This window comes from Aplidium turbinatum, chromosome 5, assembly GCF_918807975.1.
Source record: "Aplidium turbinatum chromosome 5, kaAplTurb1.1, whole genome shotgun sequence".
Taxonomy (NCBI): Eukaryota; Metazoa; Chordata; class Ascidiacea; order Aplousobranchia; family Polyclinidae; genus Aplidium; species Aplidium turbinatum.
This window is the reverse complement of record NC_137476.1, coordinates 13,325,671-13,352,521: the sequence shown is the minus strand read 5'-3', so window position 1 is coordinate 13,352,521 and position 26,851 is coordinate 13,325,671. Positions and strand designations below refer to the sequence as shown.

General features: G+C 39.3%; 2 protein-coding genes across 4 annotated transcripts; one reads left to right on the top strand and one right to left on the bottom strand.

Annotated features, from left to right (window-relative positions):
* Nucleotides 1-528: 528 nt before the first annotated feature.
* On the bottom strand, nucleotides 529-21,598 carry LOC145770059 (putative aminopeptidase W07G4.4). Of its 3 annotated transcripts, none has more exons than XM_082581648.1 (14): nucleotides 21,441-21,598; nucleotides 18,900-19,035; nucleotides 18,234-18,296; nucleotides 17,600-17,736; nucleotides 17,150-17,246; nucleotides 14,389-14,465; nucleotides 14,024-14,123; nucleotides 11,585-11,660; nucleotides 11,098-11,288; nucleotides 10,228-10,350; nucleotides 8,035-8,190; nucleotides 5,665-5,791; nucleotides 2,523-2,635; nucleotides 529-1,404 (listed from the first exon to the last, which is right to left on the bottom strand). In XM_082581648.1, exons 1-14 carry the CDS (start codon nucleotides 21,443-21,445, stop codon nucleotides 1,276-1,278), a joined length of 1,530 nt encoding a protein of 509 aa, XP_082437774.1. In that variant the 5' UTR covers nucleotides 21,446-21,598; the 3' UTR covers nucleotides 529-1,275. The 3 variants fall into 3 exon arrangements, with proteins under 3 accessions (XP_082437774.1, XP_082437772.1, XP_082437775.1); XM_082581646.1 differs by lacking the exon at nucleotides 21,441-21,598 and adding an exon at nucleotides 20,453-20,466; XM_082581649.1 differs by lacking the exons at nucleotides 8,035-8,190; nucleotides 21,441-21,598 and adding an exon at nucleotides 20,453-20,466.
* Nucleotides 21,599-23,889: 2,291 nt separating this feature from the next.
* Nucleotides 23,890-24,366, top strand: LOC145770955 (protein FAM200C-like). The gene has a single exon (XM_082582696.1). The coding sequence runs from the start codon at nucleotides 23,890-23,892 to the stop codon at nucleotides 24,364-24,366; it is 477 nt and encodes a 158-aa protein (XP_082438822.1).
* The last annotated feature ends 2,485 nt before the right edge of the window (nucleotides 24,367-26,851 follow it).

The window sequence follows — 26,851 nt, the reverse complement described above, 5'->3', positions numbered from 1 at the left end:
TCACATAGTTTGACATCGCTCGCGCCCCCCAGTTTAAGAACCGCTGTTTTAGAGGCTCTTGACGCAGGACCAGTTACCGAGATTGGCAGAGTGAAGTTTTCCGATTGTTGCCGGGGAATTATTCCATTCACTAGGTGCCGCTGCATGGAGAGCAGTCCAAAAATGCGTTGCTCAAGCGCACACCCCGAGAGTAGAACCAGCGCCGCGTGATCTTGAGACGGGCGCGTAACCACTGAGCTAACGAAGCACTGAGCTAGCCCGCTACAACTTCAACGAAGTTGATATCATTCTCTCAAGTTAGAAGGCCTATTAAGAATTTTTGTGGAGATGCTACGTTTTTAATCAAATTCAAAAGGCTGTTCCCTGTTAATACTTCGGCCAACTTAAAAAAATATTAACGTTTTGGGACAGCTGCTTGTCACAAGATCGTTCCGGTGGCTTGAATGAAAGTTAGTAGGCTAGTGTATGTCCATATTTACTGCGAACACTATAAATCCGGTTCTAAATGGCAGACTTGTGGTCTTGAGTTTCTTGGCTGCTTTTATTGGTCCAGTTTTATTTTAGTTTGCAACTTAGCTACACTTTAGTACATTTTAACTTCAAGGTGAGAATTTGTGGTTGGCTTCACTACAGTCTGATCACTAAATAATTGCTAATGAAACACACAAACTGAAAGATGCTACATTGTCATTTTTACGTTTCAGTAACAATTAGATAGGCTACACTAAGTATGTACAATTGTACATTGTAATGTAGGCCTGTGCGTACAGAATATTATGGGAGACTCGTTTATCTTTCAATTACACAACAATCTAATGTATGGCGAATGTCTTTTGATCAATTGCACAAGCATTACATTGAAATGTCAAAGATAGTACAAGGATTATGCATTTCATTAAATGACAAAACTACATAGACATCAGAAAACGTATCGGTTATAAGTGAATCAGCCGAAACAGTTTCATGAAAAACAAAATATATTAAAACAGCTAATTTATTTCATATGTGATTGTGCATCAACGTACATTACAGTGAGTGCACAAAAAAATTTAGCTGGGTTTCACATTCATTACAAATTATGGTTATAGGAGATGAAGTGACAAATAGGCTGCATAGTGACGCGAGTGGTACATTTTACAAATGACCGAGCAATGAAGACTCTCCTCCTCCTTCGTAGCATGATAAAAAGAGTAAAAATTATACAAAGGTCTTCACAAAAACAGCACAAACTATTTGGAAACATGACTCTGGAATGGAAACAGAGTTGCAAACACATCACATGCGAATGTGGTGATTGATCAGCGCAGGGACCGGCGAACCAGTGGGTATTCCCGGGAAATCCCCTTCAGATCCAGCAATGTCGAGATGCGTGTATTTCAGCTGTGAGTCGGAGTCAATACCATGCTGATAACACACAAAGGTTACATACTAATGGCTCATCATTGAAAACACTGAATAAAATTGGAACAAAATGGTAAACAAGGCTCTAAAGTTGCCAACAATATTTTGACATGTAACAAAAGCTGTTGGGCACTTTTTTTCTTTTATTTTTATTGTGGTGATATTGTTGCTTGATTGATAAATTTAATCTTGAGTAATCGACATTCACTGCGTTCTACACTCTACAGGGTCATCAATTAATTAACGTTACAAGAAATCCAATTCAAAAACTGGCAAAGAAGGCGAACGTGGCCTATGGAACCATGTTCACAGTTCTCAAGCAGGATTTGAAGATGAACTCATTCAAAAACATGAAGAAACAGTTGCTAAATGCCAATACCATTGAGAAACGTCTCTTCAGAGCCAGAATTCTGCTCTCACGCATTGAAGGAGGAGGCACACTGCCAAACCTTGTGTTCAGCGATGAGAAGAAATTTGATGTCCAGCATCACTTTAACAGTCAGAATGATCGTGTTTGGTCAAGAGATGGTGACGTGGAACCCCGAGTAATCACTCGGAAACAAGGGGCGGCATCAGTGATGGTGTGGGCCGCAGTCAACAAATCAGGAAGAAGTCGATTGATTTTTGTGGATAAAGGAGTGAAATTGAACAAAGAAAACTACCAAACTGATATTCTTGAGGGTTCATTGTTGCCTTGGGCAAAGAAACACTTTAACAAACGTATATGGTCATTCCAACAAAATTCTGCCCCTGCACATGGACCTGAGAGAATGCATGGAAGATGCACCAATGATGGAAGATGCCGTTTAAACGGACTGGTAAAGCGGCGTTCCAATACCCTTGTGGCAAGAAAACGATGCGATAATGACGAGCCCAGCCTCATGGGCGAAACACGGTGTCTATCGCTGTTAATTCTTGCTACAATCGGCTGCCGATAAACATTAGACTTAGGGCTCTATTGCAATGTGATTAAACATGATAACTAGGTACGGCAGTAAGCTAATTTGACAACATTCTTTCATTTTATTTTCCTTGCTGATGCTTCACAGCCAGTAAGCTACAATGTCATACTGCAAAGAAATATTTTAAAAAAGAAATGTTATTGCAATTGTATTATTTACCTTGTCAAGCCCAGAGGTCATAATGAGGAAGGCACTCGGTGATTGGTGGCCACGAGGTGTGCGCGAAGACGGCTGGTTGTTGCTTTGCAGGACATCTTCATATTCGGATTTACCTGAAATAGGCTTTATATTTCACTCTGCAAAAGGTTTGGTGGTTACTCCCTTTCTTTTGGTTATATTCGGAGTTATGCACGATGATGATTGTAAGTGTGTGCACCTCAGAGATGTGGATGCGATATGCTGTCAGGTGATGAGAAAGACCTAATAAAAATAGCCTTATATTCCTGTTTACCACATAGATTAAGGCAGGGGTTTTTAACCTGGGGTGCTCGCACCCCTTAGGGGTGAGAAAGCTGTTCCTAGGAGGTGCGGAAATACTCAATGATTAGGGTTAGTTATAAAGGAATATTAGGGAATCAGGATTTTCCTGCCTGTTTCACATAGAAAAAAAAAAACAAACAATCGATTAGATCCTTGACATGGGAGTAGCACTCAGTACCAACACACCACAATTTGAAACCATCACCAACAAGAAACAACAGCAAAAACGTTACTGAGCTTATTGCTTAACCACCAGTGCAAGAAACTATTTTGCATTTTTCAAATAACTAACGAAAGACAGTTTCGGAGCCAACTCCTGAAACTTGGTATTGCAGAATTCGACGTCGTGCCTGTCTTTTGCTATGTTGGTGACATGATTGGGCAATCGGTAGGATGTATGTATGCTATTGCAGTGAGGGTGCAATTGACCGAAAAGAGTTTACGTGAGCCCATGCCTATTCCTTTGGACGAGGATATTACCTTTGGTAGTTGTGGTCACATGCTTAATTTTTGTGTGAGGAATGTTCCACTGCATGCAAGCGAAACCCATCACTGTTGAAAAGCAAAATTGTCTATGTTGCAATGATAATGCCATGGTCAGATGAATCTGTTCCAAGTGCCTTTCTGACCGAGTGACGATGAAAGAGCTGAGATCCAGGCTTGGATCAGATGGAAGATGTCATCATGAAATGGAGAAGGCTGCGTTGGTGTGGACACATGCAACGCATGGAAGAAATCGCGCGTACAAAGAAAATTTAGTTCTTTAACGTCCATGGAAATAACCCTTGAGGACGTTCTAAAAAGCGTTGGCTAGACTACGTTGGAAAAGATCTGCGATTGGCTGAACAGCAATTCTCGTCTCGGCCAACCCTCAGGACCAGTGGCATGAAGAAATGCCGTCAAACAATTAGTGGTGCGATACTGACGAGCCCAGCGACAAGAGCGAAACACGGTGTATATAGCTGTCAATTCTTGCTACAATCGGCTGCCGAGAAACAAAATAGAAGATTGTTGGCCACCAACCCTCGCAAAACGGGGAAGAAGAGACCTAAAATCGTAGAGATGGATAGACACAAAACATTAAGAAAAAAAGCACATTTTTAGATTCTCTGTGTGAGGAAAGTATTATATTGTGTTATTTCATTTTGAGTTAAATGAATAAAGACAAATAAAACCTAACAACATGAAAACAAACTAAAAATTACAAACGTTTTCGGCCATACTCATGTTAGTCCTTCGTCTTGTTGTTAAGTTTTATGTGTCTTTGGTTAAAAAAAATCACCTCTTTACCAAAATTGTATATGAAAAAAGATTAAACAAACACAGTGGTTTCGTTATTTACACATGTAACCAACATTGCTTTTTAGTCATTCTGAAAGGAGTCGCAAGAACAGGTTGGTGATTTCAAAGTGGTGCCAATAAGGAAAAGGGTTAAGAACCGCTGGCTTAAGGGAATACAACATTTAGGTAGGGAAGGAGGGAGATAATTTTAATTTCAATTTTAGCCCTGATTTAAAGATACAACAGTATATTTTAAGACCTCTGGTACAATTTTTTTTTAAATTTTTGTCCAACCCCCCTACCCTGAAAATTACTTTTCGCGTAAAATTGCCTTGTATTGCATGGATGTCATTTTTTATTTATGGCACTTAAAGTTTAAACATTGTTTGCTACTGTACTAAACACTTTAAAAATGTTGCAAGACAGCCGTAAACACTAAACAGTGTTTTGGTCTTGGTTTCATCGTAAAACACGGTAAACTGGTCATTTTCATTTGTGCATATGACTACACGCATGCGCAAAAGCGTACCTAAAATACAGATATTCTGTATTCAGGAAATAGAGAGTATGCTACCACATTAAATTGAGTAAGGGTATTGCATAGCTTTTGCCATACAACAATGTCAGTACATATCATTCTTACAAACGCATAACTTTAAACCTTCTTTGATAAGATAGATTGACCTAGGTACTAACGAAAAAGTTAAATACATGTAAAGATGACCATACCCGCTAAAAATCCATGTCGAAACTAAACAGCAAGATGAAAAGGGGTTGAGCCGAAGATCTCTGAATAGGGGCTTAGATAAAAAATGCAAAGTAACCATTTGCAAATAGAAGCCCAAGACCTTTTATCAGTTCTCATTAAAAATCAAGTTAAATGCAACTTTAGTATAACTAGTTTCAGACAAACTGTTTGCATTTATGTCACGCTTTTGCGCTTGCGCATAGTCATCCCCCAAGCAAAATTACCGCTTTACGCTTTATTGTGTTTTACATTGAACCCAAGATCATAAAAACTGTTTGCGGCTGTCTTGCAACATTTTTAAAGTCTATTAATACAGTAGTAAACATTTTTCAATCTTTAAATGTCATGAACAAAAATTTGACGTCTATACAATATCAGGAAATCTTAAACGAAAAGTAATTTTCAGGGTAAGGGGATTTTGGACGAAAATTTTACATTTTTTCTTTAAAGGTCTTAAAATGTACAGTAGCCTACTGTTGTATCCTAAAATCGTGGCTAACGTTGAATTTGAAAAAAAGTTGCTTAAACCCCCTCCTAATTTAGGGTAACAATGTACTCAGCTATGCCTCTATATGGCTGCGTTGAAATTTCCTGGCTTATAAAGCGCTCAGAGTAATGCACATCTGCGGTACAAACATCATCCCTTTTGCTTCAAAGAAGCCTGGTCTTTATCCGGAACAGCATGATGTAAAACACACACACTTCCTTGCTATCTTTAAAAACCAGTTATCTCAACCATATCATTAATTCACTAAACAATGTTGTAATTGCCACAAAAACATTGTAATGTACCTTTGTGAAACCTATAGTCATCTCTCCTGATCGTCGACACTTCAAACATATCTCCTACTTGCTCACCAGATTGACGCAACAAATTGGCATTGTTTTGCCTCAGTGCCGGCCCATTATCCATGGCGATCTGTGATGTATCTTTAAAATTAAATACCCCATAATCTGTGACAGCATTTATTGATTAATATATCTAGACTCTTTTAAAACGTCACCTACGTTATCTTATAAGTCAGGGGTCACCAACCTTTTTTGCATGCGGGCCACTTTGGCACTAAGGAGAGCTGTGGCGGGCCGCACTAATAAAATTTTAGGTAGGTTGACTCTTATGGTAGAAATGAAAGCATTTCGTACCCAGTAAGTTATTCAGCGTTACATGTTGTTACTATTTATCTTAGAATACCGCAGCAACAAAATTAGTCGAACAACGCTACTGCCAGGCCGAGCTCCTTTAACAACACTTTTGACTTCTTTAACAATGTCTAATAAACGAGGCCACTTGTTTTGCGCACTTGTAGCGAGGCGAACGGTTTCATTAGAATATTCATCGCCAAGCAAGAGTGATGTTGTCACTCCGCTTCGCAAAAGATATCTTGCAATTAACAGTTTCAGTAGGCTAACCAAAGAAATGTTTGACACGTCGCAATACAGGCAACAACAGTGACCTGCTATGCTGCTAACATATCAGCGAAAAATAGGCTCCAATAACAGGGAGAAAGAAACTAGGCACCATGAAACAACGCTTGTAGAAATCACCGAAAAAAACGTTTCTATCGCAACTCATGAACGGTGTTCCCTCTAAAACAGCAATGAGTTGGTTTTTCATCTTTTTGTGAGAGTCTATAAAACCGTATTTCTCGATTATTAGACAACTGTCACTTGCGGTGCTTATCAGCATGGCAAGAATTCTTGATTAACAACATTTTGCAGTACCAAACTAAATATTTTCATAATACAACCAGAAGTTGTCTTATGTTTGTTTGTTTGTTTTTCATATCTTTACCCTGCATTGCGGGAAAGCGGACTTGAGCGCTATGCATCGGTGTACGCCTTCAGACGTACACCAGACCCACGCTGCAGCCGACGGCAGTCTGTTTCCGGTTGTCTACTCTACTTATGACTTAAATTTGGTACTACCCATTACTCGAAATCGATCACTGGGTAGAGGCAATTATCGTAAAGTTTCTTGCCCAGAGAAACAACAGCAAGTGCGGGTGGCTGGAGTCGAACATGCAGGCTCTCGACTGCGAGCCCAACGCGCTAACCACTCGGCCACTGCCATAACCAACACCTGTCAGAAGATATTTCATTTTCTTGATACAACCAGAAAATTTCTTTAAATTTATATATAATATTTTGCCAATTTATTATAAATTGAGTTGGCACACCGGCCTATTTTGCTAACAAAAACTTGCTTAAAGGGAACACTGCTCGTGAAACACAATGACGGTGAAACGCACACTAGTGTTTACATGACACTTACAAACTTAAAATAAGCAACCCTATGCTCACAGACAATTTCGAAATTCGAAAACAGACGTTTTAATCAACCACTGGGACAGTGTGGCTGGACATCGCATTGGAATAACGTTGAGCGACCCCCACCTAGAACTACAATCTGAATGGTCGGTCGGTGGAATCGTATGCAAAGCGAAAATATGATTCCCGGAAAGTATTTTTTACCTTCATGCTCATTGACACCTCAAGAAAAGTAGTTTTGGTTACACTTGTACGCTGATACCTTCCGCGGGCCGCCATTTGGTGACCCCTGTTATAGGTGATGTCTGGGGCAAAAACATGGGTAGAAGTTTGGACACCCCTGATTTATGTCATGTAAACTTGATTGCTTTTGAGCTTTATCATGTGCAACACTGGCTTGCTTCGATGATTGATCCTTTAAACACCGTTTTTCTTCAAAGTAAGCGATATACAGTATTTACTATGAGCTCCTTAACCCGCTGACTAAGTTCTTTCGTGACTGGAAATTACAAGGCACCTCCATATTGGTTGATCTAATGTTTGACAAACCGAACACAATACTATCTTCCTGTATTGTGAACCTTGTCGCTGTTACATAATAATCCTGATTCCGGAGGTGTCCAAACGGTTCTATAAAACTGGGGCAATAAAACTGCTTTTTTTTGATGACGTTGGCATCTTAACATGATGATCGCGGCAATGTTTTTTTTATCGAAATTTTGCTTGAAATATTAGTTTCACCTCTGGTAGGTCTTTGTTTGATGCAAGGCACACTTTTACTTTTAACGAACCTTCACTTAACTTCCACTTTAAACTTCTATCCTATCTTAACTGAACATAATGTACTGATAACTTATAAGACTAAGCATGATGCATGATGCAAAGGTAACTCACGGAATATCCCGTTCCCATTGCAATTATGGCATGGCCAGTCAAAGTAGCGATTGTGTAAAGTTGTGGGTTAACCTCATTCATTGCTATTTCCTTTGATTCACACAGACAATCCACCATAGCCATTCTACCTTCAGCATCAGTGTTGCCAATTCTAACCTTTAAAAGAATTATTTTCAGCATGAGATAGCTATAACTACACAAAAATATAAGTATTGTATTGTGCAACGATGTACCATTGTACCAGCGCACGAGTAGACCAGCAAATAATAACAGTTGTTCCCAGGAAACACAGCACAACTTGATGCAGGAGTCCAAATTTCAATTGTTCGTATTAGTGTTAACTGTTAGATTTTTTCAGGGTTGTTAATTTTTTTTAAACTTTTGTCTTTTTTTATTTTGTTTGAAATTTAACTTCACTTAAGTTGTGATCGAAATTGAAACGGCGACTTTCACAAGAACACTTCTATTTTCTGATAAAGGTTTAAAGCGCAATACGGGGAACAAGTTCTAAAAAAACATGGCAAACAAAAATTTTATAGTTTATCGTTTTGTATCAAGCCAGAGTCGGCCTATTTTTAACGACTTGGACTCCGGATAAGCCAAAATCCCTTCGACTCCCAAGCCCTGCGGATAACATCGACACTTCCAATAGCGGCTCAGTGTATAATATGTACTACAACGGCTAATTCATTACATGTTTCTTATCGCTGTTGGCATCCAACTAGTTAAGTTGTCAAGAAGTGACTTTGCTTGTTAGTTAAGACCATCGAAGCCAAATAACTTCTCCCATTTAAAGCTTCTGATCTCTGTAGCGTTCCGTGACCCTCTGTCCAACACCGACAATTGTCAGTGCCCAGTTCCTCTTCAGTGAAGGCGGCAAACACAGTATTTCTGCAGCTGCTTATTTCTAGTTGGCAACAAAATTATCTGAGGTTGGTTTCCATCGAAGCAACTACTTGATGATTGCCTACCCTGATAACAAGCTTATACTACCATATATTACGTACACCGTAGGCGTCGATTATGCGGGGGCAGGGGAACGGCGCCGTCTTGGGTCTGACAAAATGGGGCGAGATTTGGCTGGTCCTCTCGTGTTTTTTTTTGTTAAATATATTTAAAAAAACATTCACAACTTTGTAAGAAACTGACGACTTACACTTTTTACACGAATGCACAAGCTATCTTTCTTCAAATTTCAAAAAGTCGGCTTCGCCAAATGTCTTGTGACAAACTTAGCAAATCGGATCGTGCTGCGACTGTTTAAGCCAAGGTCTAGGCACGAGCTTGTCTGGAATGTTTGTTACGATGTTTAGCAATATGTAGTCTAACAGTCTGACAAACCTTGAGTTGCGACTGTAGTCAAATACTTTTTCATGCTTCACAATAATACACAATAAATGCTATTACAAAAGCAAAGAAGCATTAAAAAAAATAATAAAAGCGCGCCTCGATAGCTCATTTTGTCAAGCGACCAATGATAAACTAAAAATTGCAAAAATTAAGCAACCACCGTTCAACTTATGGGGTGTGCGTTTGGGTAACGCATGTCAAGGACGATTCTCCAATCTCCATTCAGCGGAACCAAGTGGGTGGAATAAAAAAAAAACAAGCAACACCACCTGAACAACAAGGTGGAAGCAGTGGTTCAACTCTTTGGGTGTGTGCTTGAACAACGCACTTCAAGGTCAGAAGTAAAACTGGTCGCAATAAGTTTGGATCGGGTTTGTGAATTCACAAATAGAACGCGACACTGTTGAAGCGATATACTCGGAATGTGAAACGAAAATTACCAACAACCTTCAGACAAGCAACAAAAGCTGTTGTGCATTTTTTTCATTCTCATTGTTTATTTTTTTCGTAGTGATATTGTTGATTGATTGACCAACGAATTTATCCTGAACGAATGACATTCACTGTGTTATTTTTAACTAAGTCGTACAAGGCATATGAAGGTTTGCGCTATGTGTCTTCCAGGTCGTTAAGTCAACGTTATGCAATTACAGTCAAACTAAGCGCTGCGCAAAATGATGGACGAAATTGCGACAGACTGACATGCGGGTCCACAAATAGTTGATTATAATCGTTTCGGCTGAAAATCGGCTACTTAAAGCAATCGCTTTCACAGTTAGTGGAGAATTCCCACTCCCCTAGAATTAGCTAAAATCGATGCCTATCACCACATCCGACGCTTACCCTAACACCCGATCGTGCGGTCACAATCTCATCGGAAACGTAGCAGTTTGCTCCAACGCTGTTCCGCACCATGGACATCGTTCCATACACTTTTAAATGACTGGGCTTCAGCTTGTCAAGAGCCTGAAGGTGTGAAAAAAAATATTTTCTTAATATGCGAAAGATGCTGCTGATCAATGAATTGCAATAGATGCCAACTCAATACAGCAAAGGGAAGGAAATTTCAACAATACGCGGGCTTGTGATCTGTAGGTCGCTACAGCAGATGGGGTGTTTTGACCGATAGACACTTTAACATAGTACAATTTTCTTAATGAACCAGCTGACTGCAGTCATTGTGACCCTTCTAGCACTCAGACAGAAAGGTAATTTGTGATTTGAACTTTGCTTGGCAATATCAAAAGAAAAAAGAGCAATGGCAGGGGTGGGAATCGAACCCACATCATCAAAACGAATACTTCCCTAACCTTCAAACTGTTAGCCCACGCTGCAGGCGGCGCAAAATGGTCACTTACTCACTATCTATCAGAAAGGTTTCGAGAACACAATATCACTTGCATAAGTCACATGACTGCAATCAGGTGATTTAAATGTTTCCTTCTGATTGGTTAATAAACCTCATTTGCTGCAGTGACCTGCAAATTACAAATACGCGCACGGGCTGTTAGTTTCTTACCAACAAACAGCACACCCAAGAGCGGGTTTCAGCAAGAACGCTGCTTTTTGTTCGAAGTGCCAATAACAAAATTTAAAAGCATTGTACTAGCTTTTCAAATTATTAATTTGAACTCTTATAGAAGTGCACTATTGCAGAAATAGATGTTAGCCTAAAGAGCCTTTAACATTGCTTTGTGTACAAAACTTACAAACCTCGAAAAATCCAGCCACAGCTGAAGCGCCGCCCTTGTCTCTGTGCATGCCGACCATAACCCCACCAGCCTTTATATCAGCACCTCCTGTGTCGTAAGTCACCCCCTTCCCAACGAGAAATATAGTTTCAGTGATTGGGCCGGATCCTTCGTAGCTGAGCTTGATGACACGAGCCCGGTGTCGGGGGATGACTATTTAGATTTAATAATAAAAGTTAATGCAAATAATATAACAATCTAACTTCAATGGAGCTTTTCTCTATTTAATAAGCCTGCGAAAAACAGCAGCGTATCTTGAAACAAAACACACTTCAAAGTAGCAACCACGACTTTTAACGAAGACAGATAAATAAATCTCATCATAGAACAACATAGCCTACAATTAATTACGATATATTAATGCAATTGAACTACAAGCTAGAAACTGCAAGAATTCAATGCAGAAGAAGTAACCTTTCAGACAAGCTATAATAACTGCACTGACTTACGTTTGGCACATCGGTTGACAGCTCCTAAGCAAGGATAACTGCTTTCAATGGTGTCCGTATCAGATATAATTTGTACCTGGCAAAACATTTATTTTTATACTGTCAACCTGTTCAGAATGAAAAAGAAAGTAAGTCTACCGGCTACAGTAAGTGATCAACCAGTGAATGGAAAAACATATACGTAATTGTTAAAATGTTTTGAAATGTGGTGCTACATGAGGCTGTTAAGTATCAGCTGAATGGAAAGAAAAACCCAACAAATAGACGATGACAATCTGATTAACAATACAAACTTTACAAAATTAAGATATTTCGAACATACTGTGGCAAGAAGCTATTCGTTGGAAAATTTAATGTTGACTGGGATGGTGCAAGGCAAACGAACAAAGGGACGACAAAAAATGAAATATTTGACAAGATCAAAAAAAATTACCGGAATAAAAAAACATGCCAGAAGTACTAGCAAAAACAAAAAAACAGAGCAAAATGGGGGAGTTCAAATGAGAGGCAACAGCTGATCAAACATGATTAATCTGTTGAAGAATTTTTTGGACAGAAGGCTAATATGTATGCAAGTCCTAATACACACATACGTAGACGACGTAAAACTTAAATTTAACAACAATTCTACAAACACTACATTCTACCTAATTCTACAAGATTTTTAACATATATAGTACATTTACAAATTGTAGTCGATCAGTGAACAAAATATATTATCATGATCATCAGCCAGTCATGCACTGCGGCGTAAGGGGAACCGTTAATAAACTTATTCATTCATACCTAACCAATAGGCAGCAATACGTGCAAGGCGGAAAAATCGACTCTTAACGATCTTCCCGATGCAACTAATTTAAAAACTGCACTTTATGCTGATGATACACTGATACAGTTCTTTATTTGGTTCAAAAAAATACTAGCAACCTCCAACCGATGATAAACAAAAAATAATGCAAACTACACACTTGGCTTGATAACAATCAGTTGACACTCAACTTGAGTAAAACTATCTACATACTCTTTAGCAATAAAAAGACTAAACTCTCCGATATGCAAATTAAATGGTACATTAACTAACGAGGTTGACCACATGTGCTATTTACGAGTCACAATAGGTAACAAACTCAACTTGAATAAGCATATTGATAACCTTTCGAAAAAACTATCCTCTTCTTCAGGCGTACTGAGTGAACTATTGTATCAGCTATATGTACACTCGCATAACATCCGACGCTCAAGCTCCAATTCACTTTATACTTAACAAGCAAATACCCTACTATTCCAAAAAAGTTTAAAGAGCATGGGAATCAAGGTAGGCTACATGGGACAATCTACTCCAAAATATAAAAAAAAACATGAAAAAAGGCTACAAATGGTTCAGTAAAACTTTCCAAAAAACACTTTTTCATGAATCAAAGGCTATAGAAGCGACAGCCACTACCAGACCTTATGTCCAATATTATTATTATTTTGCATTTCTTGCGTCCGTAGTTGTGTTTGATTTATTTATGTTCTGTTCCTTCTTCTTTATTGTGCCAATTTGCTGTTTAAAAACGCAATACTTACTTTCATATAACTGCTTGAATGAGAGAGTGCAGACTCGACGACCTCCTATACGCCTTTTTAGGGCTACGGTCTTACGCACTCTCTCATTGGACGCACACTTTACGCTTTTGTTTTATGTACGTTTTATTTTGCATCCAAACAAAAATAAATGACCTTCCATCCATGCCACTGCTGGGAGATGGCCTCCACATGTTTCCACACTATTCTGCCTTTCGCTTTTCACCAGGTGACGTCACTCTATTCGTAAATGTCATCCTGCAATCTTCTTTTCGATCTCCCTCTACAGTAGTACTTTTTGCATATCTTGGTTGCCATTCTGTGGTTATTTTGGCCCATCTGTTGTCTGTCATTCTTGCTACATTTCCAGCTCATGACCACTTCAGATTTGTTGCTGTTTCAGTAACATCTTTGATAAGTGCTTTGTTTCTGATAACCTCATTTCTCAGTTTATCTTTTATATTTATGTTTAATATTATTCTTTACATGTTCCTTTGCGCTGCTGCCAGTTTTCTTGTTTGCTGTTTTGTGATTGACCACGTTTCTGCTCCACATGTTAGTTTTGGCAATACTACTCTGTCCATGATTTTTCGTTTTCAACTACATGGAATTGACTTACTCTTGAAAAAAGTACTATATTGACAAAATCTTCCCCAACCTGATGTTATCCTTTGGGTGTTGATGTGGTTTCCTGGCGTTATCATTTTCCCAAGATATTTCTATCGATAAACCTCCTCTATCTATCCTCCATCTATCAAAATACCTGTTCTTGGTTGTTTCTTCACTGTCTCGTTACACAATGTATAATTATATTTTAACTTGTCACGTTAATATACAAAACATAAGATACAAAACTGAAAAACATAAGTTTACGTTCACGGATGTCCCTTTGAAATGTTCTTCGACATAGTCAGCAACACGTGGGGGCGCCATGCGTTCGGGATCAGAGCCTTGAATGTCTCTCACCAACGTCCTGAGGGAGGAAAGTGAGATGTTGGTTAATATGGAACGATTAATTGAACGAGTTTTAAGAGCAAGCATTTGGATAAGTTCGACTGAGACTGGTCGTTTCCATACTTCTGAGCAAAGCAGGTGCAAAAGCGCCATATTATTGAAATTGAAATAACAAGTTAACTTCACACAAAGTTTAGATTTTAGTTACAACATATACAAATTAAACCCACTGCCTGATATTCGGTACTACTTCATTAGTAATCACCAAGCATTGAAGCACAAACCTAGCACTTTCGTAAGCTTCAATCCGGTTCCGGGCTGCATCGGTGTTTTCATTGAGAAGAAATCCGAACACGGAAGCCTAAAAAACAAACACACTACCATGGAACACAAAAATAACATTTCTACTTGCGCTAATAACACTAAAATGAGGTGGGGTTATGTAGAAATTTTTTAAATCCTCTTCTAGCTTTTGTCTCTGTTTAAGGGTACAACATTACATTTCAAGACCTCTGGTATAATTTTTTGGAATTTCTATCCAACTCCCTCCCTAGTCCTACACCGAAATTTACTATTAGAACAGTGATTCTCAATATTTTTGTCTTGGCGGACCCCTTTTGGTGCCTTTGAAGCGGTCGCGGACTCTTAAAAATATCTGAAAATTTTGGCGTATTGCAACACAGGATCAAAAATCAGTAATCTATAAGCTGAATTAATGTTTTTCGCTTTGTCTCTAAACGCTTTTTGTAAACTCCTGCTAATAGATTGCTATGGCAAGTTTTACTTTTTGCTTCACTGATATTGAACTGGCAACATAACACGTCTTTCTTCAAGTTCAAAGCTTGAAGGCATCACCAGTATGTTTCTCCATTGACTGTAATATTGAACTAACCTTGTCTATAATTTCTTTGAATTAACTATTCTATGGAACTAGGTTAAGGCAAGACACCTGAGCATTTTTTTTTCAATTTCACAAAAAAATGAAAATTTGACTAGAGCGATTTGAAAGTTCAATTCATCAAGAAAAGTTGCCAGTGGTTTGAAGCCAAAATTCGAAACATGGGAGATATTTAAATTCAAACATTGTTACTTCAGCCAAGTTTACATAGCAACGGGCTTAGGTCCATGTTGAATAATTCTTGGATGTCATTAAAGACAATATATACATTTCTCTTTTATTTGATATATGAGTTGTTGTTAGTGGCCTTCATATAACTGAAAAAACCTAACTTTTATTTGTCCACACTTTGCTGGGCCACCCTGTACAAGTACATTGTACAAGGGCGTCGCACTATGATTCTGTTTCGTGTCAAATAGCGGTAATAAAATGCTTACAGATATGATTATTATCTCCTTCTTCGTCGTATGAGCTTTCTTCCGGACTATATGATTGGGCATGATGTCATCAGCCACTCGACAGTCTCATCATCCAGGGCCTTCAGTCCAAGCGTTCCATGTGGTGGTTGATGGATTGGGCAGTCATGGACAACACGGTCTACTGTCTGGTCTGTGGCGCCACACTCGCATCCCAGTGAGGGAGCCAGGCCCCATCTGCACATGTCTGAATGAATGCGACCGATGCCGGTTCGTAGGCGGTTAAGCCAGACCCACGCAAGTCTTGCGAGGGACATTCCCGGAGGGTGGGGATCGACGTCGGGTAGGAAATCACGGAGTCGGGAGGTGTTGTGTTGCCACTCCGTGTTCCATGTGTAGTTCGTCCAGTGTGCCGCACTTATTCCAAGATCTTCAACGTTGTTCAGAAGCTGTCGTGCGATGGGCACAAATGGCCGTCTTGATTTCAGTCGCTGCTGTTCTCCAGGTAGGCGCTGAAATGTACTGTGGAGGAGGTGGTCGGGAACCAGTGCGCGACGAGCAAGGGAAATCATGGCTCCTTTACGGCGAAGCTCAGCCGGTTGGATGCCTGCAAGGATGGGAAGGAAGTCCGTTGGAGTGGGACGCAGGGCTGCATCCAGTCACAGTGCGTAGTGCGTCATTGATGGCGGTGTCAATGTGGCGGGTGTCAGAGCTGCGGCACCACACTGGTGCGCAGTACTCGGCGGTAGAATGGACGAGGGCCAAGGTAGCTGTGCGAAGGGTTTTCGCGTCAGCTCCCCAGCCGGAACCCGCCAGCCGCCTCAAAAGTGCAACGCGCGCAGATAGTTTTTTTGCGCAGTGACTCCAGGTGTCGTCGGTACGTGAATGACCTGTCCAGGGTTACGTCAAGGTAGGTGGGTTTGGCGCAGTATGGCAGGCATTCGTCTTCGGTGGTAATGTTGATCTCACGTTTTGCTTCGTTGTTGTTTAGGTGGAAGGCCGCCGACACTGTCTTTGCCTTGCTGAGCTGTAGCTTCCATTCAAGAGAGTGACCTGGTCTACGGTTGATCTTCCGTGGCGAAAGTCGGCTTGTTCCTGAGGGAGCTGAGGGTCTATTATCGGTTCGACACGGGTGTAGATAAGTCTCTCGAGTATTTTGAAGGGGATACAGAGCAGAGAGATGGGACGGTAGCTCTCCGGATCCCCTGGAGGCTTCTTCGGCTTTGGGACTGCAACCACTCGGGCTCTTCTCCAGATTCTTGGGATGCGCAGGTGACGCAAGCAGCAGGAAAGGAAGTCTTTCTTTCCTGACAGTCTGACATGCGCATTTGAACAGTTGAACTCATTATTGAACTGATTACTGACCTCATGAAACTGTAGCCATTGATCATTGTGGTTAAACAATCACATAGCACAATTTTAGTTCACTTCAATGCGAGACAAATAGCTGAAGACACAAAAAAAATGAATAAAAATTGCTGAAATTTCTATCGCAAAGTGCGTCGCAAGTCCAACAAACTTTAAAAAAAAGTTGCAATGAAAACAATTTTGAGAACTACTGGTTCAGAAAGTAGCTATAAGCAAGATTAATTGCGGAAAGCATATTAGTGGCTACGACGAGCGTCATTAAAATCACGAGTCATTTACGCGTCATAAAGACTTGTTCTACAAAATCTGGTACGACAATCGACATGTCACAGCAACATAAGATAAGCTGAGTAGAAGCAATACCTTTACTTGTCTCTCAGGACAATCCTCACGGATTTCAAGTGGAACATAAAGTGCTGCTAACGCACCCAAAGCGGAAACAAACTTAGCTTGAGGAAACCTGCAATCCATGTTGTTGTACATAGTTAACAACTAAGAATAAAAATGTATATTGTATATATACCTATAAAAATGGTCTCATTCAAAGTACGAGCGTTTTCGTAGTATCAAAAAAAAATGACAGATGCCAGAAAACTAAATTACGTTTGTTTCCATTTTCTATTTAAAATTGGATACAAATTTCCGCACCAACGTGTCTCAGATGACCACCACTTGACAACCTGACTGAAAATCGGGTTTGCGAAAAGTTTAGTGGAACATTTCGTTCCTTTTCCACTAAAAGTACATCACTTACAGTCGCTTTTATTTTGCGTTTCCTTAAACTATAGAAACTCTTGCCCAAAAGCTAATGACCTGTTATTTCCAAGTGTGATCAGCAAAGGTGATTTGCAACCTGCTTGTAACGCTTTCTTAGTGCCAGCCCAAGCGGCGTCAGAAAAGCTCCGAATATCATCAAAATCTCTATTGAGAGGGCCAGTTCCAGAAAAAATCTGAAAAGGGTTTATATGATAAACTTTATGCTCTGTAGTCTGTATAAACGATTTCTTACATGAAAAACTGGCAATAAGATTTAAATGCTTGCAAAAAACAGTGAATGGAACTTTGCAACAATTAAACTGCAAACTATATTATACCTTGTAAATGAGAAAGGGTACTTGGTTGTTGAAATATTTTGTAATTTTGTAAGTGCTGTAAAAGTATTTTGTAAAGTGCTGAAAGTAACGCATATCTGCGATGGATGCAAGACTATATAAAAACAAGGGCTGTGAAGTCGGGAAAAAAACGACTTCGACTCCTTAGTTTATAACTGACCGACTCTGTAGAGTCTGTACAGTGTACACGCCTAAATTCATCCGACTCTACAGTCCTGTGGAATTCGACTGCTCAGTTTATAACTGTTAACTCCAAATTAGGACATGCCAAAATCCCTCCGATTTCACAGCCCTGATAAAAATACATTATTAGTGTTCAAGTAACTTGTATTCACCAGTCTTTTAAATGGACCAGGCAGAGGAACAACGTTCACACTTTCTTCAGCAGAACAATCAAGCTGAAAATAAATGATACAAATTAAAAGTGGGATAGCATTTTAGTACCACTGTATAATATTAAAAAATAACACGCGCTGCATTTCCCGATTCAATACCAACAACATGAAGTTGTGTGGCTTGCTTCAGTGTAGTTTGGCAAATAGTTTCAAAGGGCAGTTCAATACCTTATTGTTGAACGGTGGTTTTTTCCTCTAAATTTTCTAGTTTTACTTTGCAATGACGCAACCTTGGATCTTTCTGCATATCTTCAAAGGGGATTCCGAAAAGAAACAATTTTATAGGTAAAAGTCCATGAACATTGGATGCAACAGATAGTGAACTTTTGATTGCGAAAGATTTAACAGAAGAAGCCGTTTAGAATATAGTCAGAAACGTGCAAAGCGACCTCCGAAAGGAGAACCTTGTGGCGGTCAACGTAAAAAATAAGAGTACAATAGTACATAGAAAGCCGCCATCAAGCCGGATTGACATTTTATGGCGTCCAATCCTCGCAGTGTAAAACAGTGCACTAACCAATAAAGCCCAAACATCAAACATGGTCTGTCAATCTCGTGTTTTCGTACGTCTTAATTTATAATATACAGTATGTTAAAAATTCTTACTTCTTTCAATAATTTCAATGGAGCTTTTAGAAACTGTAAAGCCCCATCAGAAACATCTAACCGTTCAGCAACCACAATGATGCCATCAAACTGGGTGCTTTCCAAGTTGGACAGACCCGTTATTGCGTACAGCAATCTACATACATGAAACAATGAAGTTCAATATTATACCCATGATATAACTTGGCTGCTGTATTAAATGATTTTAGCTAACCAGAAAAAGAAATATGAAGGAAATGCTTTCTTGCAGTAAAAACAATAAGTGTTGTGCAAAACCAACTTCTACATTAATTTGTTAACTACTTTCAATAGAAAAACAGCTGTTTCATTCTTAAATAAACAACTTCAACAAGATACTGCTATTGTGCATTTATCAAATGCTGGCATCTGCACAACAATCTAACCTCTTAGAGTAAATTATTAAGAATCGATTTCGCTATAGTAATAGCATCTTCAGCTAGCACATTAAAAAAGAAAATTTGAAAAATACGTAAAACGAACAGAAAAAGCAAACTCCAATATTATCAATTCGCATAAAAATTCTATTCTAAATAGATAGTTACATACATAGGCGCCGACTTTTATTTTTGCACGGGGTGGCGGATAGCACAATATGGCAACCTAAAAACTTTCAAACTGCATGTTTTTGTTTGATTTTTACTAAGCGTGTTTCGTAGATCCTATTGTCTTTTCACACCTGATTTGTAGCTCGATAATTTACAAAGCAACTTTAAAACAAAGCACAGGAGGTATGTCGTGAATTTTATTGTTACGTTGCTGCTCTGACACTTAACATTTGGCAAAAGTATTTTTGCGAACAGCAGCTCTGTCAATCCAATTGTTAATCGTCAACTTGTAACCGTGAAGCTTCAGCTTGATAAACATTTAAAATTAGGACGTGGTTCAATCTCTGTTGCGTTATGGTAGATCGCAAGGAGGTTTTTATGCGCCTGAGTGCACTAAACGATCGCTCCGCCTCGCAGGTGGTGGAAGGCAACGATAAGTATATTTTCACAATGCAGACCACGTTTGGAAGCATTAATAAAATTGTTTCATTGCTTGCAAATAGATCAAGCAGTTGCGACATAGTTGAAACAAAAATCTGTTTTTGCTGTTGAAAACTTTCCAGCTGTTGCAATTCCAGACGCAGAAGCGTTGGGTTTATGTCATCTTTATATGTGGCAGCGACATTTTCAAAAGCAGCTCTGTTCTTTTCCGATGCTTGATCCTTGGAAAGCAGAACTGTTTCCATGTCATTATCGTTTTCATGTCCTGCTGTGAATAACGTGACAAAAGTGAAGAAGAACACTGTTTAAATACGTCTAAATAAATGCTTTGGTAGTAAGCATCTACGGTAGAAAAAAAAACGGTTGCTGTTGCTGGTCATCGAAAGATATTGCAGTACGTCCACCACGGCCACGCGGCAAAGATGGCAACTGCAAACCCATATCAACAGCTGATTTTTTACATGCTTCAAACAACGCAGATGCCTCACTTTATGTTGCTGCATTCCAAGAAACCGTTGATGATACGGCTTCCAGTAATTCACGTACCTTTCCGACATTGATCCCACGTTTCTGAACAGTGATATGTACAGGGCTTAAAATAAGCAAAAGCTTTTGCAGGACACGCAAGAAAAAGTAAACGTCCAAATTATCCATGGATGGCATGGATGCTGTCCATGTGCATGGAACATGGCTAGTGGCATTGTTTCGAGTGACAGCATCCATGCCATCTTCTTTCGATGCCGTGTCAAGCCAATCTAGTATGACCTCATACTGGTCAAGAAAAGCATTTACACTGGGGGCTGCTTTTCGAAAATTTTCGAAAGTTTTGAAAATTGCATTTTTTTAATGAAATTTGAAAATAGATATTCATTTAGGGGGTGGAGCTATCAATCATCGAGATAATTTTATTTACAATTTTTTTATAGCTGGCATAATTTATAGCGATATTATAAGCAGTTTAAAAATTTTCAAAAAAGATTTTTGAAGGAGGCAATAGAAAGATCGTATTTTATTGATTAATAAATCCCATTGTAAACCTAACAAATGTAACAATGACTTATGACAAATAACAAAACGATCGCAACAACAAGGAAAAATTCGTAGCCACGTGTTGCGTAATCTTCACGTAGCTTGCTTGATGTTACGCGAGTATCATGCTTGTGACAAAACAATCATTTTCTTCGCAATGCTGTATTGGTTCACCTCTTGCTTTATGTTGACTTGAAGCGAAAACAAATGATCAAAAAAAGATTTAAACGTCCGTTCAAATTACCTTTATTTGCAGTAAGTAATGTAGCCTAAACGGGGTGGCTGCCACCGCGCTACAGCGGTTACGGGGTGGCGTGGCCACCCCATAACCCCGTAAGTCGGCGCCAGTGGTTACATAATTATATCAAATTTAAAACCTGCAAGCCTAAATCTTAAACTCATGTTCTGCCACCACTTCAACAATAAAAGCAAATATATCAAATTTGCTTCAGATATTCACAGACGCAGCAAATTTGTCACAAAGCAATGGAAATTAAGTACTCACTTCATTGTGACACTCGTTGCTTGTTGCTGCAATAACTCAATAAAAAATACGAAACTATCCAAGCGAAACTCTTGCAAGAAGCTTTAACTTCTAGTTTTGCACACGGTCTGAAAGTAATCGCTAAGTACACAGACTATTATAATATGCAGTACCTGCTTAACCCTGTGTTTGGTCAAAAACTAATAATTAACGACAAAGCAATCATTCATGAAGAAAGGTTGAATCAATTGACGGTACGATAAACTTATTTACCAACAACTTGACAAGGAAGTCCTATCCAGCTTTTGTTTATTTGTCGTATCCAAGCTTACGGCCTGGTGGTTGAAGATTTAGATTAAGTGGACAAGAAGGAAAGGAAGCCAATCTTCGTGCCCACTGCCCAAATACAATTCTTTTGAATAAGCTTAACTGAAGATGATCTAAGGGGTTCCCAAACTGGGGTACATGTACCCCCAGGGGTACATTTCGACTTTTCAAGGGGTACATTAGATTAAGTATAAGGATATTCTTCCCATAACTTCTAATCTGCTTAAAATATTTTTTATCACCTGATGAATTGATGATGTTAATAATTTGAAGACCTGAGATTAAGAACTCCATTTTCATAAGTCACATTTTCACCCCAGTAGAAGCTTTAACTACAACTTACAGTAACTACCAAGTTCACATGACTTATTTTGTCCAATCACAGCACACAAGACAAAACAGTTGATTGATTGCTATGAGAACCGTAATTACAAAGGCTAGTCTAGAAAGCAAATACAGTCGACCAGTCGTCCTCGCTTATGAAACAACATTCAAGCACCAGCTGTCTTGCCAATCGGTTACCGCACAAATCAATGATCTGTGACGAAACAGTTGAATTAAGAACTAAGTCAGCAGACTAGAATGCATGAGTTTCAGGTGTAGCCGAAGCCTACGTTAGGATAAGACCGAAAAAATTGAACATGAGATTGAAATAAGTTTGCAGTGTTTTTCAAAACTTCAATTTTTATTTTTCAAAAACTTTAATGTAGCCAGTTCTTTAATTCAGGTCTTCATTTGTTTTTAGGTTCAGTGTGCAATATACAGTAAAACTCAATTAATCCGGATCTTCGCCTAATCCGGATAAAACTGGTAGTACAAATGATTTGTAATCTTTTTCTTGAGAAACAGATTTGGATTATCCGGATTATTTAATCCGGATCTTCGCCTATTCCGGACAAAAGTTGCGCTTTCTCCATAGCTTTATCCGGATTTGCCCGTGATTACCTTGTTTGACCGTGATTTTTTGTAAGTTTTCCATAGAAACTCGTCTTCGGTAACTGTTTTCAAAAGTTTTGAGTGACTGCAGATTATTCCGACACGTATGTCTGAAGATGTAACTTTTGCCAGTGTGTTCTTGCGTTAGACGCAGAGTCTGCAAATACATTCATTTTACATGCATTTCAAAAGAACTCTATCACTGGATCGCTAATGTGGTGATCGCACGTCTCGGAATTGGCAGTTGACCACACTAATGCGTTCAATTTCGGTGATTTTTTTCGATACCCTTCTATCTAGGTCACGTCCGGCTTTAGATAGAACCGTCATCAGTTAATCCGGATCTTAGCCTAATCCGGATGGAATCGCCGGTCAAATCGAATCCGGATTAACCGAGTTCTACTGTAAATTCGCTCAACGATTAGCTAATCGCGCTGCTGAGTTCAAAACCTTTTTATTATTTTACTTGAAATCTTTGTCTATTTTCGGACTTTCTAAAAAGCTAAACAATGAGTGTCAAAAAAAGAAACATTCAGAAACCTACTTAAAGTTGGGGTTTACATTTACGATAAACAATGGTTTGGATATACCAGTCTGAGTTTTTTTTTCGGTCATTTATCGGTCATTGACCGATTTTTTAGCAAAACGTCCGAAAAAAATATAGTCAATTTGGTCAAAATGTCCGAAAAAAATTTATAGTCAATTCGGTCAAAATGTCCCATTCGAGATAAAACACGACAACGTTTCTCAGAGAAACTTAATGTTGTAGCTAGCCAGGAAGTGCAAATTTTGATTTGTATCAGGTACTTGAAAGGAAATATTTTCATCACAAAAAATGACCGAAATAAATAAAAAATGACCGATTTTTTTCAAGTCATTTCGGACAAATGACCGAAAAGTCTCAGAGAAAAAAAACCCAGATACCAGTATGCGTACTTTGTTAAAAATCATTGGGAAATGATTCGATGAAACCAAGCCTTCTCACTTGGCATTTGGAGAGAGCTCATCCGGAATTCAAAGACAAGGATCTTAATTTTTTCAAGCATAGGGAATCAGTGTTTAACAAACAACGCTTGGATAAAGGTGGCATGTTTTTCCAACAAATCAATGCTTCACTAAAGGCATCGTATGAAGTTTCCTCATGATTGCCAAGCAAAAAAAAGCACATACCATTGGGGAAAACCTAGTCCTACCTGCTGCAAAAGTAATGGTACGTTGTGTCTTTGGAGATGAATCAGTGAAAAAACTTAACTCCATCTCCCTGTCTAATAATACAGTCCAACAAAGAATTGAGGAAATGTCAGTGGATATTTTGCAGCAAGTGATTAGTGATATTTGTACATCGGAAAGTGGATTCACGATTCAACTTGACGAGTCCACAGATGTAAAAAACTGTGCTCAGTTACTAATGTTTGTTCAATATGTAGGAAAAACAGGCGTTAAAGAAGAGTTCTTGATGAATGCGGCATTAGAAGCAACAACTAAAGGAGCTGATGTTTTTCAAATGGTGGATTCGTTTTTCAAGCAACATGTTTTAAAATGGGAAAATTTAAGGGGCTGCACAACGGATGGGGCCCCAGCTATGTTAGGACGAAAGTCTGGTTTTAAAGGAAGTAGCTCTTCATGCGATGTTTTTGCACTGCATGATCCACCGGTTTGCATTGTCATGCAAAGTCCTTCCTGATGAAATCTTGGACGTTTTATCACTGGTGATTAAGATGGTGAACAATGTAAATAGGAGTGCGCTGAACAGCCGGTTGTTTAAAATTATCTGTGAAGATTTAAGAGCCGATCACAGTGTACTTCTATTTCACAGTAATGTGCGTTGGCTTTCCAGAGGAAATGTTACTAAACGTGTGGCCTATATGAGCTTTGTAAAGAATTGCTGGGATTTTTAAAACAATCAAACAAATGTTGAGGGATGATTTGCTTATGGGTCCACGCACTGGCGTAGAGTAAGGGGGTGCAGGGGTGCGGCGCACCCCCTGCTCTTATCGGTATTAACAATGAGGAAATTTCAAAGTAGACTGTAGAGTAACTTAATCCAAACGCGCTATTTTTAACGAGGTCTTCCCGCTGTGAGATCAAGTATGATTTAACAGAACCATTGTTTTGTTATCAGAGGCACAAGAATTGAAATCCTCTCATTAACACATGAACATTTAACACTGGCAGACATTGAATCAATGTAAAAATGAGCTAATGTCCGCCAGCGCCAGCAATTATTTATCTCGGGCGAAAAAGATTCACTAGTCAAACTAGTGCAAAGGAAAAACTGTTACTTCTGACTTGAGTGGTTGCCCAGACAGCAAAATCCACCATTTTACATTGATTCAACGTCTGCAGACGGATTTTGCTGTCAGGGTGAACTCAAACAAAACTAGGCCAGCAAAATGTGCTATTATGACTCTCCACGATGTTCTTGAAGCAAAGATAGTTCGCAATGTGTGAGAATTAAATCGAAAACCGATAGAAGAAAAGGTGTTTAATAGTCTTGATCGCAGATATTGCTTGCATTAATGACGTCTCTTACCGCCATTATCACCTAGCCAACCTAACGCCATTGTTTTATGCGGCCGCTAAGGTTTGACATCGACTTCAATGATCATGGAATATTACGTAATAAAAACGATTATAGATGTATAGTCTAGTCAACATCAAACAGCAAGCGCTATTACTAGACTACAAAAAATAATGAAAATGTTGCTTCCAATGCTTCGTGAAACTCAGCGTGAGAACTCTCATTGCCTCCCTTCCACAAATCAATCATTGTATTTTAAAGTAAAAATTAAAAGTGTTGTTTTTTCCGAACGGCTAAACCTTCGCTTCCGTCGCCCACTTGGATCGTCGCCCACTTGGTCCGTCGTCCACTTGGCTCGTCGCCCACTTGACTCGTTGCCAACTTGGTCTGTAGCCCACCTGGTCTCGCCCAAGTGGGTATCGCCCACTTTGTCTCGCCCAGTTGTCGTGTACCGAATTATCATTGCCGTTTTAGGGTTAGGGGTTAGGAACTCACCGAATCAGACTCACCGAATAGTAGCAGACCCGTTTAAGCAGCATCACTCACGGAAGCCATGACATATTTTTCTGTTCAATACAACACTTTGTGTGAAAAGCATTGCCGGATATAGCACCTTCACTGACTGAAGCCAACACTAACAACAAATAAATGCACGCGCAGTCGGGCATTAACAAAACAACATATTTTTCTGTTCAATATAACATTTTGAGTGAAAAGCATTGCCCTACCTGCCAAGCTGATGCAATCTGCAGACTTTACTAGGAATAGCACCTAAATGAACGGGTGCCACAGTGCTCCGCACCTAAATATCCTGACGCCACAGTGTGCGCTCCTATTTGACCGGCGCCTAAATGTCTGCGCCTAAAAGACTTGCTCCCTTGTTTATTTTGATCCTTGCCTACCTTGTTGATATTTTTGATGCTCAGAATATGCTAACCACGAGTCTCCAAGGAAAAGACCTAACAGTGTGTGAATTCATGGCTAAAGTCAAAGCATTTCTGGCGAAACTTCAGTTGAGGAGGGGAAATGTTTGCTCTGGCAACTTTTCCATGTTTAGTACTGTAACAGAATTTCTGTGTCAAAATCCCGAATTTGTGATCAGAAGGTTCTCGGAATTGGTCACTGAACATCTTATGAAGTTGGAAAAGGAAACTGACGGCTATTTTCCAAGTCTTGGTGAAGTCGAAGTTGCATATCTTAGGAATCCTTTCACCGCGAACGCTCAGACACTTGTATTAATGAGCTTGTTGCTAAAAGCTGGCTCATCCATCACCAGGGCTGCGATTTTTTCTTTCTTGTCGAACGACCAAAAATTCTGCGTTTGTTTGTCGAAAAGTAATATGACGCCACAAGAGTCAGATAAGCGTTTGGCCACGAATTACCACACAAGTTGTGTAGATGTACGTCAGAGTCACGTAAGTTTTTAATCACATGCTGATTGAGTGATTCCAAAGGAGTATCAAGCACTAAGTTGTCTACCTACCGGACGTGCATACTACAGGCCTTAAAACTCGTGTTTTTTTCCGGCAGCCATCGTGGATTACCGAGAGCTCCTTCTCGGCGGCCAAATCTGCGTGCTTGGAGGCCAAAATACAATAACGTTAGCACAAGTAAATAGCATTAAACGCAACAATGTTAAAATGATCGC

Excerpts from the sequence above, each read along its gene's own strand:
- LOC145770059 (XM_082581646.1), bottom strand. Across the intron at positions 11,661-14,023 it reads TCAAAGGGACATCCGTGAAC|GTACAAATTATATCTGATAC; the intron begins GTAAACTTATGT and ends ATGTTTTGCCAG. Across the intron at positions 10,351-11,097 it reads CTGTGGCTGGATTTTTCGAG|GCTCTTGACAAGCTGAAGCC; the intron begins GTTTGTAAGTTT and ends TCACACCTTCAG.
- LOC145770955 (XM_082582696.1), top strand. The coding sequence starts at position 23,890 with ATGGTACGTTGTGTCTTTGGAGATGAATCAGTGAAAAAACTTAACTCC.